General features: G+C 39.6%; 1 protein-coding gene across 1 annotated transcript; it reads right to left on the bottom strand.

Moving 5' to 3' along the window:
* Nucleotides 1-268: 268 nt before the first annotated feature.
* On the bottom strand, nt 269-14,895 carry pcmtd1 (protein-L-isoaspartate (D-aspartate) O-methyltransferase domain containing 1). The gene is made up of 6 exons (XM_080034247.1): nt 14,679-14,895; nt 8,881-9,343; nt 7,947-8,049; nt 7,241-7,412; nt 3,380-3,503; nt 269-3,044 (listed from the first exon to the last, which is right to left on the bottom strand). Exons 2-6 carry the CDS (start codon nt 9,185-9,187, stop codon nt 2,662-2,664), a joined length of 1,089 nt encoding a protein of 362 aa, XP_079890373.1. The 5' UTR covers nt 9,188-9,343; nt 14,679-14,895; the 3' UTR covers nt 269-2,661.
* Between the last annotated feature and the right edge of the window lie 1,140 nt (nt 14,896-16,035).

The following is a 16,035-nucleotide window of genomic DNA, read 5'->3' as shown; positions in this document are numbered from 1 at the left end:
AAAACAAAACATTTCCTGCAGGCAAGGCAAAGGCAGTCCTGTCAGAAATCCAATGTACTGTACTATACATTTGTAATGCATCCATATATTTCACCCAAAATGTGTCAGAAAATCCAAATATATCAATTAAGAAAAGAAAAGAAAAAATAAGTCTTAACACAAGCTCGCCAAGGATAGTAGAACTTGCAAAAGTTACACACGTTGGACATATCCGGGAAACCATATAAGACGCTAAAAAGAGCAGTTGCAATGATCAGAAGAGGCATAATGTGATTGTGACCTTTATTTGTGTGCCAAACATTTACGGAGGAACAACACATTTTCAAAATTAACTGCACACACTATGGGAAATGAACCTAGGCCTGAAAAAAAAACATAACTGTTTTGGCTCTCAATGGATTAACTTCAAATAATAGCACAGAAAATGGTTATGACTTGGTCTCCGCCGGGTGCCATTTTTTGTAGTCGACTCTCATCCACACCAAACGTAATCACAGCAGTCCTATTAACTTTGGTGCAAGGCATGACCTGAGATTTGAAGTCGTAGGTCCCCTGCTTTTGGATACTTTGTGTGCTTTCTAATTAGGCATACCATTTTAGATAATGGCGTATTAACTGTCCCATGCCTGTAATTAGCCATTTGAATTTTGATGGATACTATGCAAATCAAATGGGACTATGGTGTTGTTGGTAATTAAAAGCTAAGACATGATTCCATTATTGCTTACTTGCAAAGCTTTCCCATCAATGTAAAAAGAAAACCTGGAGGGCAAAAGAATAAATGTTACCTCTTCACACATAAAACTACCAAGAGAATAATCACCCCCTTTTTTTAAACAAAATTTTTTTCATTACACCAAAACAAAATCAAGATCTATAGCACTAATATATCTTTATCTATTTAACAGACAGCAGTGGACTTATGATTTTATAGTTCCCAGTGTCAAGATACAGTACAGCAAGAGGGCGCTACAACAAACCAAATGCAAATTAAACTGTATGCAGAATCCTATGATAACAATACACATATCACTTTTAGATTGAATAGAATTAATATCAACAACATTCAACTCAGTTTTTTGGAAATACTAAATTATGCATTCAAAGTAAGAAGAAGGATATTTCCAAGTCTGGAACCGTAAAGCATGACTAAAAAGAAGTGTGACATATATCAGTGATGTTCTGTTTTTCATCATTTCTTTCTTCTCACAGTGGAATGTTCTTTTGTAGAAATATACTATAGTTTTTTGGGTAAATTTGCTGTGCCAGAAAACTCACAGAAGAACCTACTGTGATGGGGTATGTTGGCACTTAAAAGCCATCACTATGAGGGAAGTTCTGCAAGCATATTGAACTTTCATTAAACAAGATTTAACATTATAGGAAGTCCAGTCCACAAATACTATTTGGAGGACTGCAGAATAAGGTGCTTGGTGGACACTTCTACAGTCCAGGATACAAAAAGGCTTCAAAATCCTCACAGATTCTTGCATTGTTGTCGATACAAAAAAAACAAAGTACTATACAGAATTTCAGATCCGTCTCAAGGCCATCAAATTGATTAATATTTTTTACATATCCCCCCCAACACCTTTTTTTGTCGAAACATATCCTGACTTTATAACTAGGGACATCACCTCCATTGACAAATCATCACATGTGAAGCAGAGTCAGGAACACCCAACACATACAGTATAAAGTATATTCATGCATGTATTCATTATGGATTAAAATTTCCCATTTACCATTTTACAACAAAAAAAAAGATGTAAATGTGAACCACCTCCATCAAACGGCTTAATTGTTATTTTTAATCCCCTGATATGATCCAATAAACACATTTTCTATTTACATCAATGATGGAAAGAAAACCATGGAGAGGGGAGAAATACACCCTATCCCTAACACCTTATCATACAGAGTAGGATGTCAGCTACTCATCTCCCAAGTGAGGAAACACAAGTGCGTAAGCACTCCGTAGAAAAAGTTACATTTAAAAAGGCGCCCTGTAGAAAAAATTATGAACTAATCTAGCTTCTCTGGTAATAGGAAGATACAAAACACTTTGACAAAAAAATGGAATATCATTACAAGTAATGACATCAAGTGCCCCATTAATGAGTATGCAAGAATTTCTTACTCTTGGATTTAAATTGGGGGGGATGTGGCCTCATTTAGCCTCAGTGTCTTTTCCACTTTTCAGCATCATTAACCCCAGCACTTGTAGTAAGTTAAAGCTTTTAAAAAAGCTGCAATATAAGTCTTTATCTGCTCATGATCATATTTTAACAAATATAGAAATCATTTCTTATTTTTCTTTAAACAATTTTCTATCTGCACTCTTCTGCAGACATTCTCACACTGTGATAAAATTTGAATCTGAAAACGGGCTTTCTGAAACTATGATCATTTAGTAAACTTTTTTACTTTTTACATATTTGTTGATATACAAATCAAAAGAAAAATGTCAACAACAACAAAAAGAACATCTTGAACTGACAATCATAACATTATTATCCAATATTATCTATATGACCTCTCTTTCCATTACAGTTTTGCCATCAAGATTGAATGGAAATAATGCTACATTTGAAAAGTGTGACGAGGAGAATTTCAGCAAGCCCTGCACCAATTAAGAGTGTATACTGGTGGGCGCGTATGTCATTTCTCTCTGTAGTACAGCAAGTATGCCTTTAGTGACTCGGGTAGAGGTAGAGCCATTATTTGGTCTCTCAACATGTTGACTTGCTTGAGGAGTTCAATGTCGCCAAGGTCCCTTTCCTCCTCCTCCTCTTCCTCCTCCACCTCCTTGTGTTCTTCCTCAGTGTGCTCTTCTTCCTCACTCTCCACCATTTGGGGGATCAGCTGGTTGCCTACAAAAACGTAGGTGTTGATGCGTCGCCGTCGGCAGCGCCTGCGTTTGCGCTTCTGGGGAACCCTCTGCACTAACCCTTTGCCCTGACTGTCCTCGTTGGTCAGGTCTCGGAGGGTGCGGCGAATGTAGATCCGAGAAAGATCCTGCAGGCTGCGCACGGTCACCAGAGCTGAGGACAAAGAGAGATGACATGGTACTTCAGGGCAACATAAAGGCAAAATAAGAATTATTCTTAATACAGCACCAGTCCTTCAACTAGGTCAGCGCAAAACAAGTGAGGCCATCCAACAGAAAAAACTGCATCTCTGTGTTTCAAGGAAAAAAATAACTGGAAATAGCTGCAAGGCGAGCTTCATATGTCAAAGGGAATATTGCTGCCGGAAACATCACATCACTTTGAATGTATTTTATAACATTGCCTGCTTTACACTTCATAACCAGTTAGGCATGATAAAACAATGACTTTTGTTGGGGGACAGGAGGGACAGAGGCTGGAGAACTTACGCAGCTGGACACTGTCAGGCTTCTCTCCATCAGCTCTGCTCTGCTGGACCAAGGGGGCAAAGGACACAGCCAAGATGTTTTTGCTCTCCCATGCGCACTGACCAGTCCTAGTTATCTGGGTCAGCTGCATAAAGAGACAGAACCTGAACTCAACACTGAACACTTGTAAAAATGTAAACACTGTGTAACATTAGCAGTCAAAGAGCTAAAGGCCTAAGCCAGCACAGCTTCTTTTGACTTTTTTCCCCATCATGTTTGCCACTGTGTCATTGCTTATTGTGTATTTTGTGAATAGACATGATAATGAGGATGAGTCTCTGTTTGATTCTCTGCAAACACCAGCAATATGCTGTTCCAATTGTCTCTGTATAAATACACTCTTTGGTCATTTGTTAACATTAACACTTCTAATGATCCCACTCAGAATTCCAGGTGTTGACTCCAGTCTGCAGATGTACACACACCAGAGAAATACAAATAATGCTCCAAGAGAGGAAATGGGCCCTCCTTACATTCGCATCAATTCTGTTACATCAAGCAGGTGCAAATGTTAAACTACATTTCCACTCTTGATTTGTATGCAAGCAAATTACTGCCAATAGATTCAAAGAACAATCTCACAGACTTTGAACAGGTGAGGTGGAAGAAAAATGTCTTCATCAAAGCAAATTTAAATGTATAAAGGTGAGAACACACCAAACGCGTTGGGTGCGGTGGCGGCGTTGAAAAATCCTATTTTTGCATAGGGAACCATTGGTTTAGGCGCGATGATCCGTTGGCCGCGGCAAAGCGGCGCTTTGGGCGCGTTACCAAAGCATCAACGCGCCACCAAAGCGTCACCGCACCATCGCCCGAGATGAAAAAATGTAACTTTCAACGCTCCAGCGCGTGACGTTTAGCCGTGTTGGCCAATCAGCGGTGAGCTTGACCCGACGTCACAGACATCGGCACCATGCATCGGCACTGTGGGAGGACAACACAGAGGCTGAGAAACACCGTGGAGGAAATGCGGCTGGCTGGTGATATGAAGCCGCTCGGGGTGGGGAAAGTGAGCCAGGAGAATGGGCTTCCTGGTTAATTCAGTGAATATGTGTGGCTGTGCTTAAGCCGATAAACCAAGTTAGCACCGGTCGGATAGCGTTAGCTAACTCACCCGGCTGTGTGCGGCCACCACCTCCATATAATGAACCCAAACATAACAGCTAAGTCCGGGGAACTTTCACAACGAGTAAAGCGAAGCACCGGTGTTTATGCCTGCCCTATAGGCTATCTACGCCAGCCACGGTCCCGTCACAGCCAGGTAATGTAGGCTACTTGCCTTTATTTTCTACTGCCCTGCGCACAATGCTGCTGTAAATGTGTTTGGTATGGTGCTGCCTTGCTGTTTGTGTTCATTTCCGAGTGGCGTGAATCTTCAATGCTGTTTTAAGGCTATTTGTTCCGTTCACTTGCTGTTTATTTGTCTTTTGGCACAATTGTTGTTGTTTTTGTGCTGACATGAACGCTGTTGTGTCGGGTCGGGTCTGATCGCAGCCATGGTTGATTAGGGGAATAAATATATCGGGGGGGGAGACTAGCTGCGTAGCGTTGGGCGCGTTGGACCATTTTTTGACACAAAATGACCAAGCGTCAGATCGGGCGCGTTGGGCGCTTTGGCCACCGCGCCCAACGCGTTTGGTGTGTTCGCACCTTAACATTTATTAATATATATTTTTTAAATCTTTCCAACATAAATTAACAATATTTGAATAATTTAAAATACAAATCAGAAGTAATTTAGGCCTATAACAATTATAATCATTCATAAAAATAAGAGGGAAACCAATACCTTCATCATCAGAAACAATCACAGATGTCTCTAAAAAGACGCCCAAGGCTAAGATTTCTCAAGTTTAAAGTTCTTGATTTAAAGTTGTCTTGGTCCGTAACCATAAACAGTATATAAACAACATAGAATACATCTTTAAATGTCTAGCTTCTTCAGAGACAATTATTACGATACGATATTTAGCTCACTATTCCATAAGACAAGGAACAGCAGGGATTCTGACATTTGAGAAACTGGAGCCATCAAATGTTTGTCATTTTTGCCTGAAAAATGCCTTAAACAATTATTCACTTAATAAAAGAGTAGGCAATTCATTCTGAAGATTTCAGTGTTCGTCTAATCGCTGAATTCATAGTGAACATCACGTCGTCATGACGCCCACCCCTGCCAGACACACATCATTAAAATGTCAGCTGGGGTGAGAAGTTATCTATGTCAGACACGGTCTTCATGAGATGACAGATATCTGGGGGCTCGGGCCACAACAAGTCATTACACAGTCCACAGAATGACAGTTATCAAAACACATCTAAACCATGTTAGGCTGTGGACTGTGCACGGGTACAAAGTAAGTGTGTATCTTGGTAGGGGAAGATGCAAACGGTTTAGTTTAATTCCTGTTAGAACTGCACAACTTTTAAATAGTATTGTGATGAAGGTTCAGAAATGCTACATGCTAAGTGAGGCTAACAGTAATTCCTGAGCATGGAGATCCTTTAATGTTTTGTGGTTTTGAGTGCGTCTACCAGCATAAACATGGCATCACGCCATATTAGTTACACTAAGACACAAAATGATTAACACATGACAGAACTTGTTTCTTAATGTTGCGTCTTCACATTTGTACCCAGCCGCGCCTTTAATTAGGCTTAATTTCATTATGTCAGCACATTAAAAAATCTCTATTCTCCTAATAAGACATGATGATTCATGTCTGAGTCACTTTAAGCTTTTGTTTGTTTGTTTTTTCGGGGTTGGTGGTGGATAAGAAAAAGATGAGATGGCAAAGTGTTTGTGAAGTGCAACTCAGACTGTGAGTTTGGCGCGCACGCAAGAGAGAGAGAGACAGAGAGAGAGAGAGAGAGAGAGAGAGAGAGAGAGAGAGAGAGAGAGAGAGAGAGACAGAGATAGAGAGAGAGAGAGAGAGAGGCACATGGCCAGACAGATGGCACCTGTAAGACCTAGAAGGGGGAGGACAGAGCTGTCAATCCCTAGATCCCTAAAGAAAATCTCTGAATTGCAGAAAACCCCTAGCTCAATTCAGACGACAATGCTAGTGTTCTTTTAGATTTTTCTGGTTTAGTGCTGATGAAAGGCCTCGACAAAGAGAAAGAATAACGTTGTGCTTTGTGAAGTGTTATGAAAATCACTCCCATTACTGTGAACACAGTCTCATGTGAGTGCGAGTGCTTTCATGCCGCTCAGATCCCTGCAAATATCTAATCGAAATGAGGTCTAATTATTTGCTCCGCCATGACTCATAAGTGTGTGCTGTTTCCGTTCCTACTAGTGCCTTCCACCTCCTTGAAGAAAACAGAGGACAACATCCATCCAGTTGATTTTAAGTGTACTGCGGTCTCTGAACACAATCAATGAACACACTCCAAACTTGGGTCACAATACCTAATCTTAGTCGAGCATTCGCTTCACTTCAGCTCTGTCTCTTTTTAAGATGTCTCCAATTGTCCCATATGCTTGACCAAGAATGTGTCAAGATCTTTACCATCCTCACCGGAAAAGGCCCCTGCCAAGCGTTTTCTCCACCGACTTCCCAAAATATTCTAAATGCCCTCTTGCATGCCCCCGAGTCTGTCCACATTCACACATTAATTTTAAATACAACATTAATTTATACAGCACTGTGTGTGCTCCTTATAAATCCAGGGGAAGTGGCTCAATATTGCATGGGAAAGTTACATAACCAGCCCTAAGGGGCAAAGCTATTTTACCTTGTTTCCCTTCCTGTGTTGGCAATTTGAATTGCAATAATGATGTCTTGATTCTGTCACATTCTGACGGCGTGTGGCACTTACCTGATCCTCTATAGGCATCACCAGAATGCCTCCAATTTTGAGCAGTACTTTCATGTAATTTTCATGGTCTTTCTGCACTCCTGCGCCACAGTAAATGCGATCGTATTGGTGACTGTCTGCTGAGATTTCAAGGCAATTTCCCACCACGAAGACGGGTTCACAGAACTCAAACCTGTGACAAAATTATACAAAAGTAGAGAGGAAAAAATACATAAAACAACAAATAAAAAACATGCTTTTTCTTCATTTCTTTCAAGACTCCTCATACTATTTCTGAGCTGTGATAGAAATATGAAAATTAGAAAAGTATAATCATGGATATGTCACCGACTGCAGTGCCTAAGCTTTGAATAAAACAAGTTTTTGTTGAAGGAATAGACATATTGTGAAATTAATTTTTCCACTTCCCTTCTGAGAGTTCGGTGAGAGGATTGATACAATGTTTTAATCAATCCATTAAATATAAGGCTTCTTCCAGCAGCTGATTAGCTTAGCTTAGCATAACAGCAGGGGTCGGGGATGAATGATACATAGCTTCCACCTGTTTCAAATCTTTATGCTAATCTAAGCTAACTAGCTGCAGGCTGTAGCTTTATATTTAAGAGATAGATCATAGAGCTGTATCAATATTCTCATCCAACTCACAGCAGGTGATTGAATCAGAACATTTGCCAAAATTAAACATTCCTTTAAAGTATGTGTTTACCTATCGAAGCTGTCACTATTCTTTACGAAATCATCCAGTTTCTCTCTGGCATATTCAACCACGTCCTTATGGAGCTCAACTCCATGGTTCACACCAAATGGCCCTTTGGGAAAAATAGCACAACAAGAACAATATTGTCAAAGATTGCAATTTGAAACAATGTGATAAGCACAGAGCCTGCGATTAAGGATATACATTATGCAGTGCTTCTGACCAAGGGTTTCAAGACATTATGTCTAGTAACATCATGACAAAGTGAATATTAAGTTTTTAGTTCTTTAGAAAATTGTATTGCAAATCAAATTACAATTGCAAAAATCAGTCAGAAAAGTCAGAAAAATAGCATTTAGATATTTCCCCCAAATAGTTCAGCCCTACTATCTATTACCATATCACGTAGAACAAATATACCAATGAACACAATAAATGTTAAAATAATTTAGGAATATTTTTATATCCTTTTGCTAACACAAATGCCAAATGTGGGTATTAGTTGCTTTTCTTTGATTTTAAAGCTATAGTGCATAGCTTCTGTTGCCGCCATGAGGATTTCTGAGGAATTACAACAACACAACAACACTGTCATCGCATCTACATGAGGTAAGCTTTCGGTGATCGTGCATGGATTTTATACCTTCTGCTGTACGTCCAGTTTTTTTTCTTAGCAGTAGAATCAACAACTAAAACATTTATTAGGCGCTTCTTGGGATTTATCTGAGCTCCAGTGTCAGTGACACCATTTTGTAAACGGACTTTTGGCCAAACAATAGCATTTTTTTGTAGAAACTCCCTTTGCCTGTAGGAAATTGTGATGGGCATCTAATTTAGACATTCTATATAGACCAAACAATTATTTGATGAACTAGGAAAATAATCGTCAGAGTAATGGAAACATTCTGACACCTCTGTGAAAGGGAAAACAACCATGCCTTACCTATGATAAGACCAACCATTGTGCTCAGGTAGCCGGTTCCACTCCCCAGATTGAGGAAAGAAAGTCCTGGCTGCAGTTTGAGGGCCTCCATCACCTCGGAGTATATACACGGAGCAGACAGGTGTATGTTGCCGTGCTTCCACGCCAAGTCTTTGTAGGCACTGTCCCGGTAGCCGTCCAGATAGTAGTCCCCACGGTCTATGGCCCGAAAAGCCTGTTCAACTTTCTCCGTGCGAATGTACTGGGCTTCTTTCAGATTATCGATGAGGTCGTCATTGTCCTCCCCGGCGCTCACCGCTCCCCCCATGGTGACAAGAGAAGAGAAACACACACAAGGGCCGAAGTCTTTCTCAAGTCGAGCAGTTCCTCCTCATGGAGAGATGAACTGACGGCTGAAGGACAATGCCAATGTGAGTCCTCAAGTGTTACTTCAGACCACAGTCATGTCCAGGCAGTAGGAGACCTGAGGAAAACAACAGAAAGATCACAGTGCCTAAATTAAATCTGAAAGCAGGGTGCAGATTTATTCATCTTCTGGGATTGTCTTTTGACGACAAATTAAAAAAACTTGATAGCAAGAGGCTCAAGGATGAACAAAGTAATACAAAGAAAGCAGTGATTTTGTAAATAATTTCCCTTCCAAATATTCACCAAAATGTCGCAATTAAAACTATTTAATAAAGCAACATTTAGACATTTAAATTTGGATATATAATATGGACACCTTTTGGCATGTCATATCAGCTGCGCAGAACTAACCTCCAAACACAATTCCTTTATTCCAGTTGTTTACGCCCATTCACTATATACTGGCCTTTTTTACAACAGATGTCGAAGCAAGAAGAGAAGAGGTGTAATTAATAACCTTACGTGACGGCCTTGCTATATTACACGCCAGCCTTCCTGAAACACTTAATGGAACGGAGCCATCATTGGTGTAATTTGTTGAACCTGTGATTTTCCTGCAAACACATTACAAAATGTCTGTTGTTCAAAAAGCTCTATTTGTCATGTTTAAGTGGTTGAGCAAAATAAAGAATGAGCTGTTTTCAGAAGGCGTAACAATATATCTAACACAAAGAAATGTCCTACATGTACAATGTGTGGTAATGTTAACCATTAGTTTATTGATTTAATGAAAAATGTATCTGCAATTTACAGAGACATGCCAGAATTCACAGCTTGGAAGCTTGAATGTGAATATGATGGTACTGGTTACTTACTGGTTTTCCTAAACATACTGTTTATGACAGTGAGTGCACTGATTATCTTTAGGTTTTAGACCATTTACCAGACAACAGAGGATGTCAACCTGGTTGAGAAATAATGTTTGACATTCAATTTATAATGAAAATAATCATTTGTTGCAGCTGTACTATTTTTATAAAACAAATTGTATTCAGTTACTAATACACTGTCTCAATCAACACCTTGTGTAAGACATCTGATGCTGCTGACACTGTCACATGCCTAAGTGCCAAACGACTTACGACTAGAGTCTGTTAAGTCTAGATAGGCTTATAGTTAAGTGATATATAACTGACATTCAGACAGGGTATAAAAGTATTTAATTTCTTAACCTGCTCACATCATGTCCATACTAAGCGGTGATGTGGTGCCACAAGCTTACATTCCCCTTCATTTTAAGTGTACGTGAGCTAAAAATGGCAAATGTTTGTGGAAGGGGTCAAATAAAACATGCACTGACCTCTGCTGGTCTAAAGGTTACCTACTCTGTAAATATTGTGCTACTTGCTTTTATATGCAATACTGTACTATTTGGGACGATGTTGTATCAATAAAGAGGAACATCCTAAAACATGCTGGTCTTTAAACATTTTATGCTTGGAGAACTAAAACACCTCACACTGACACAGAGTTAATGTGTGTAGCTGGAAAAGCAGCCAAGGAGTCAAGTCTTGAATTCCCTCTCTGCCTCCTCAGCATCTCCACATCTGACTCAGCTAATAAAGATTCAATTCAGAGGTGACTTTGTAGCGGAAGGCCCGCTAAGGTAATTTTCCATTGGCTCTTTTTCTCGCAAGGAAAAATAATCATTCAGTCGCTCACGATCACTGATTCTACAGCAGAGCATTTTTGTATTCATTTTTTTCACCCCTCCTTCCTCTCTCTGTAATGCATAGTCCCCTTGAGTTTGCCTGTAGTTGAAAGAAAATCTAAGAAAGTGGGTCAGGCGAGGTATTCTACTAGCAAATTGCTTTGGGGCACTGCCGTACATACAGTCATGGCAATGACAATACTTGAAAGGGGAGTCATTACTCATCCACCCCTTTAAGACAAATCAACAAAGGGACCAGATGGGTAATAACATTTGTTGCTATAGTGAAGCTTGCCCAATACAGAAAATGAAAAAAATGCTTCTTTGTTCATTAGAATCCACCGGTAGACACACACACACACACACACAGGATGTCCAGGTTGACCCCTTGTGTTAATAATAAAAGTATCTTGGGACAAGCTCAGGTCCGGACAGGCGTCTATGACCTTGTTAGGGACAACTCACTTAATACGCAGGGTAACGAAACATGTAACAGATCCATGGGCAACACAAGATCAAGTGCAGTACTGTAACTTGATACCAAAGGCCTGTCGAGGCAGCGCACCAAGCTACACACAGAGCAGAGCAACAGAAGGTGTGAGATGAACTGATAATCGCCCTGGTTACCAGCATTTATGGTGTGAATTTAGACATTTTGCTATTTTATCAGCTAATTTGCCGTTCTGCCAGCCCGGAAAATTATGTTCATTCATCTGTGGCAAAACACCAGAGCGATATAATTTGTAATACTAGAAAATACTTACAAGTGTATCAATAAATCTCATCATGAATTTACAGTGACGAGTCTCAAGAGTGCAGAGAATTAATTTGTGATGTTGTAATGGCAGATTACACAGCCGCCACTTAATAATCAATTTCCATATTTTTTCACAACAACTTGTACAAATCCTGCCCGGGGATTTAGATTGTATGCGGCCGGAGTTTTGAATGTTTTTTTCCATATCCACTGTGGCAAATTATGTGTGAGAGTGCTAGATTTCACGTTGAGGCACAAGAAAGTAGATAAAAGTCATGAGGAGTAATTAAATTGGATCTTCAATTACACTGAGTGATAGCTTTCTCTCCGATGTCAAATGTATCATTAATGCAACATCATGTTTGTAGACATGCCATTCTCAGGATGTCTGTCCGTCTGACTTTTCAACTTGTCCAACACTTTATTTCATTTAAAGATTCCTTAAAAAAGCTACCAGGAACAACCCACTTCCCATTAAATCTGCAGAATCTAAAACCATAACGATTTTGGTCAATCAATTATCTTAATCCGATAGCTCCACCAAGTTACACTGGCACCTCCAATTAAAAGCAATATGCCTCAAAATCTGTAAAGTGGAAAATGATCATTATATTAATATACATTGAATGTTCCTTGGAGGATACATCCTTTGGATGTGATGACCTACTGACCCCTCCTCCTCTAGAGCCTGCCCTGGGGGCAAACGTTTACACATAAACTCTCATATTTTATTCTGAAAGGGCGGCAAGGTTATGCTCCCGACAGTTCATGTTTTTGACTGCTGTGACCTTTTTTCTACTTCTATTAAATTGTCAAGGGACTCTGTGGGTGGGACAATGGTAATATACAAGCACAGATATCATGGAACATTATTGATATGAATACATAAAAAGGAGAGGCATATCCGACATTTAGACGCTTATTCATTTTTTTCAAATGTGTTGTAGCATGCCAGGAAAACCTCTGAACATGTTTTAATGGTGAGCCGTGAATAAACCCTTTTGATTAAGGTAACAATGGGCTTTCCCTCTGACTCCACCCATAGGCTAGGTAGTGATATTATGGCATGTTAGACTGGATGTAGAGTGAACTGTCATACAGAGGTGTGCGTTCAATTGAGCTAGAGCAACAGTGGAAAAATCGATAATGAATCGACTAAAAAATCTTTAGTCTTTTTCAGCCATAAAAATTCTGGCGTTTCATTAACAAAATGAGTACCCAAGAAAAAAAATATGAGTTAATTCTTTGATCATTGCTAGCTGTAGCCTTTGATATTATCATGCGGAGTCTTAAAAAATAAATGTTTTAGGTTTTCACTTGTGAACTGAAAATCTGCTGCTTTTCTTATGTGAATGTCTTTGGTTTTGGGGAATTGAAAGGAGTCCAAAATAAGCAATGTGATGACATTTCCTTGGGATTTAGGAAATTGTGATGGGAATTATTTGACATTTTCTTAGTTTAAAGACCAAATTAAAAAAATTAGATAATTTGCAGAGAAGCCTAATTGATACAGACAATAATCACAAGTTGCAGTGTTCTTAACTGTTTAACCTGTCGCCCCCATGAGGAATTCTGAGGAATTACAACAACACTGTGGGTCTATCTACACAAGGTAAGCCTTTGGTGATGCATGGATTTTGTTCCTTCTACTGTATGTCCAGGTTTTTTCTTAGCAGTAGAATTAACAACTGAAACATTTTGTGGGCGCTTCTTGAGCTCCTGCGCCAGTTTCAGGCGGTGACACCAGTTTGTAAACACTGCCATAGGCTACTGAGAAATACAGAGAGGTTTTTGGAGCTGATAGGCTTAATCAACTTTGTGTCAACTCATTTGGCAATGGCTTGAATGTAACCAACATACATTTATATGAAAAAGCTACGCACTCTAGCTTTAAAGTCGTTTAGGCAGGCTAACTTTTTAGTAGTTTGTGCATTAGGATACTTTTAGTGAAATAGGCCCATCCATGTAAATTAACTAACCAAACTATTGGTAAACCTTGTTCACGTGAATGTGTGTTGTATATTGTATGGACATGCAGCGGTGTCCACAGATGTTCCCACAACTGACACCTGGTGAAGCCAATCAGAATTTTACCTGGTCACGTGCCACGGTTGCCACACAGACAGCAGCCCGTCAGCCAATCAGCTGCCGGAAGCACTTTCTTCGCACTGCGTGTGACGAAGGAGCAAAACAACAACAGCGTTTTTTCTCGAAGTGCTGTCAAGCGTTATTAGGTAATCATGGCTGTTCCCTTAACCCTGCCCACACCTGCAAGATTTGTGGCGAGTGCAGCCATTCATTGCACAACCTTACAAACACCAACAGAGCCTGCGCGTGTGCTTATTTTCTGCCTTCATCCTGCTTTTGTTCCCACTTATATAGAACCACACGCAGTTACTGTGCCAGCCGCTCTCTGCAGTGCGATTAACCTCAATCTTTGTCGGCGTCTAGCTAAACCGACTGAACTACCGACCCTGTAGGTTTCATAAGGAACCGCTACAGAAAAATCCCACAAAAATACCTAAAGATACCGCTTCTCCCTGTTATCTTCTTCCTGCCTGATAAAGCCGTAAAAAGTCCCTTCGAGCGCGCGTCTACACACATAAATAAAGGACGAGTGTGTTAATTGTACACAAGATAAAACGCTGGTCACACTAACATGAGATAGCCTAATGTTTTCATTTTTTATTTGCAGTTCAAGTGTTTAAAGTGTCGGGACATCGCCATCTGCCAATGAACCAAGCTAACGTTAGCTTGTGTGGGCCTGAGTGCGCCATCGTCAAAACAGAGACAAAGCAGGTTAGGTAAGCTTGCCTCTTTATCATGCCTACCCTAGCAAACATTCTCCACACAGTTACACCGGTGTTGTCACGTTCAATAAAGCTGAAAAAACTATCGCATATATAGACTGCAAAGGATTCAGACCCCTATAACTCACAAATAAACACTTAAAAATGCATTTAACAAGAAAAAAATACTCACAATGCCGTGTCGCATTAACTCACTCCTTGTAACTGGATGTGCACTGCGACGGTCGGTGGCAGTGACTTTCTTTCGCAACGCAGCCTCCTGCAAAGGCGAACTGCTCGTTAACCGAGTTAAATAAAGTATCTAGTGAACGGCGAAGTAAAGAGGTAAAGAAGTGACGAAGAGTCGCTGTGTCGAAGTGGAAGAAGAAAGAAACAGCTGAGAGGAGGATGTAAACACGCGTCACGTGGTTTCATAATGTTGTCGACAGAGGGAAGCACTGACAACCTCAGCACTGTTACCCCATCTATCTATCTATCTATCTATCTATCCATCTATCTATCTATCTATCTATCTATCTATCTATCTATCTATCTATCTATCTATCTATCTATCTATCTATCTATCTATCTATCTATCTATCTATCTATCTATCTATCTATCTATCTATCTATCTATCTATCTATCTATCTATCTATCTATCTATCTATCTATCTAGCCTATCTATCTATCTATCTATCTATCTATCTATCTATCTATCTATCTATCTATCTATCTATCTATCTATCTATCTATCTATCTATCTATCTATCTATCTATCTATCTATCTATCTATCTATCTATATATATATCTATCTATCTATCTATCTATCTATCTATCTAAGCTACACAGCACTAGGCCTATATGCTAAACAATTATGCCTACTTTTATATTTAAAGTGATAGGCCTACATTTGGATAATCAATCAATATACAATAATAAATATGAATTGTTCTGCACAATTACTTTAATTGTTGGTACTTAAAATCTATCTATCTATCTATCTATCTATCTATCTATCTATCTATCTATCTATCTATCTATCTATCTATCTATCTATCTATCTATCTATCTATCTATCTATCTATCTATCTATCTATCTATCTATCTATCTATCTATCTATCTATCTAAAAACATACAGAGTAAGAACTATTCCAGGAGTAACATGACTGGTCCACTGTGACAAGCTTGGTTCATTATCATTACCTTTAACAAGAGAGTACAAACTTAGAAATGTCTTGGAAAACCTCACCCGCCTCACCTAACCTCTTATAGGCCTAAATTTAGCGCCCAGCTGGTTTCTGGACAGTTTTGGAAGTGTGGGAATAAGGCAGCAGTCCTGGACCGCAGACACACATGGGTCTGATCAGGTCAGCAGGCCAGGTTTCAGGGACCTCGCTTCACCTCATCCTTTGATTATCATTGACTTTGTAAGTTAATAAAACTTTAAAAATAAAGCTTAATTTTCCTGTTTCCAGTATCTTTGCTCAGACTATGGAGTTGTTATTAATTAAAAAGCTGATGATGCATACTGAAGGTCCATACCTATG

The sequence above is a fragment of the Ammodytes marinus genome (assembly GCF_949987685.1).
Source record: "Ammodytes marinus genome assembly, chromosome: 9".
NCBI classification, from domain to species: Eukaryota; Metazoa; Chordata; class Actinopteri; order Uranoscopiformes; family Ammodytidae; genus Ammodytes; species Ammodytes marinus.
Note: the sequence above shows the minus strand (reverse complement) of the source record. Positions and strands in the feature narration are given on the sequence as shown.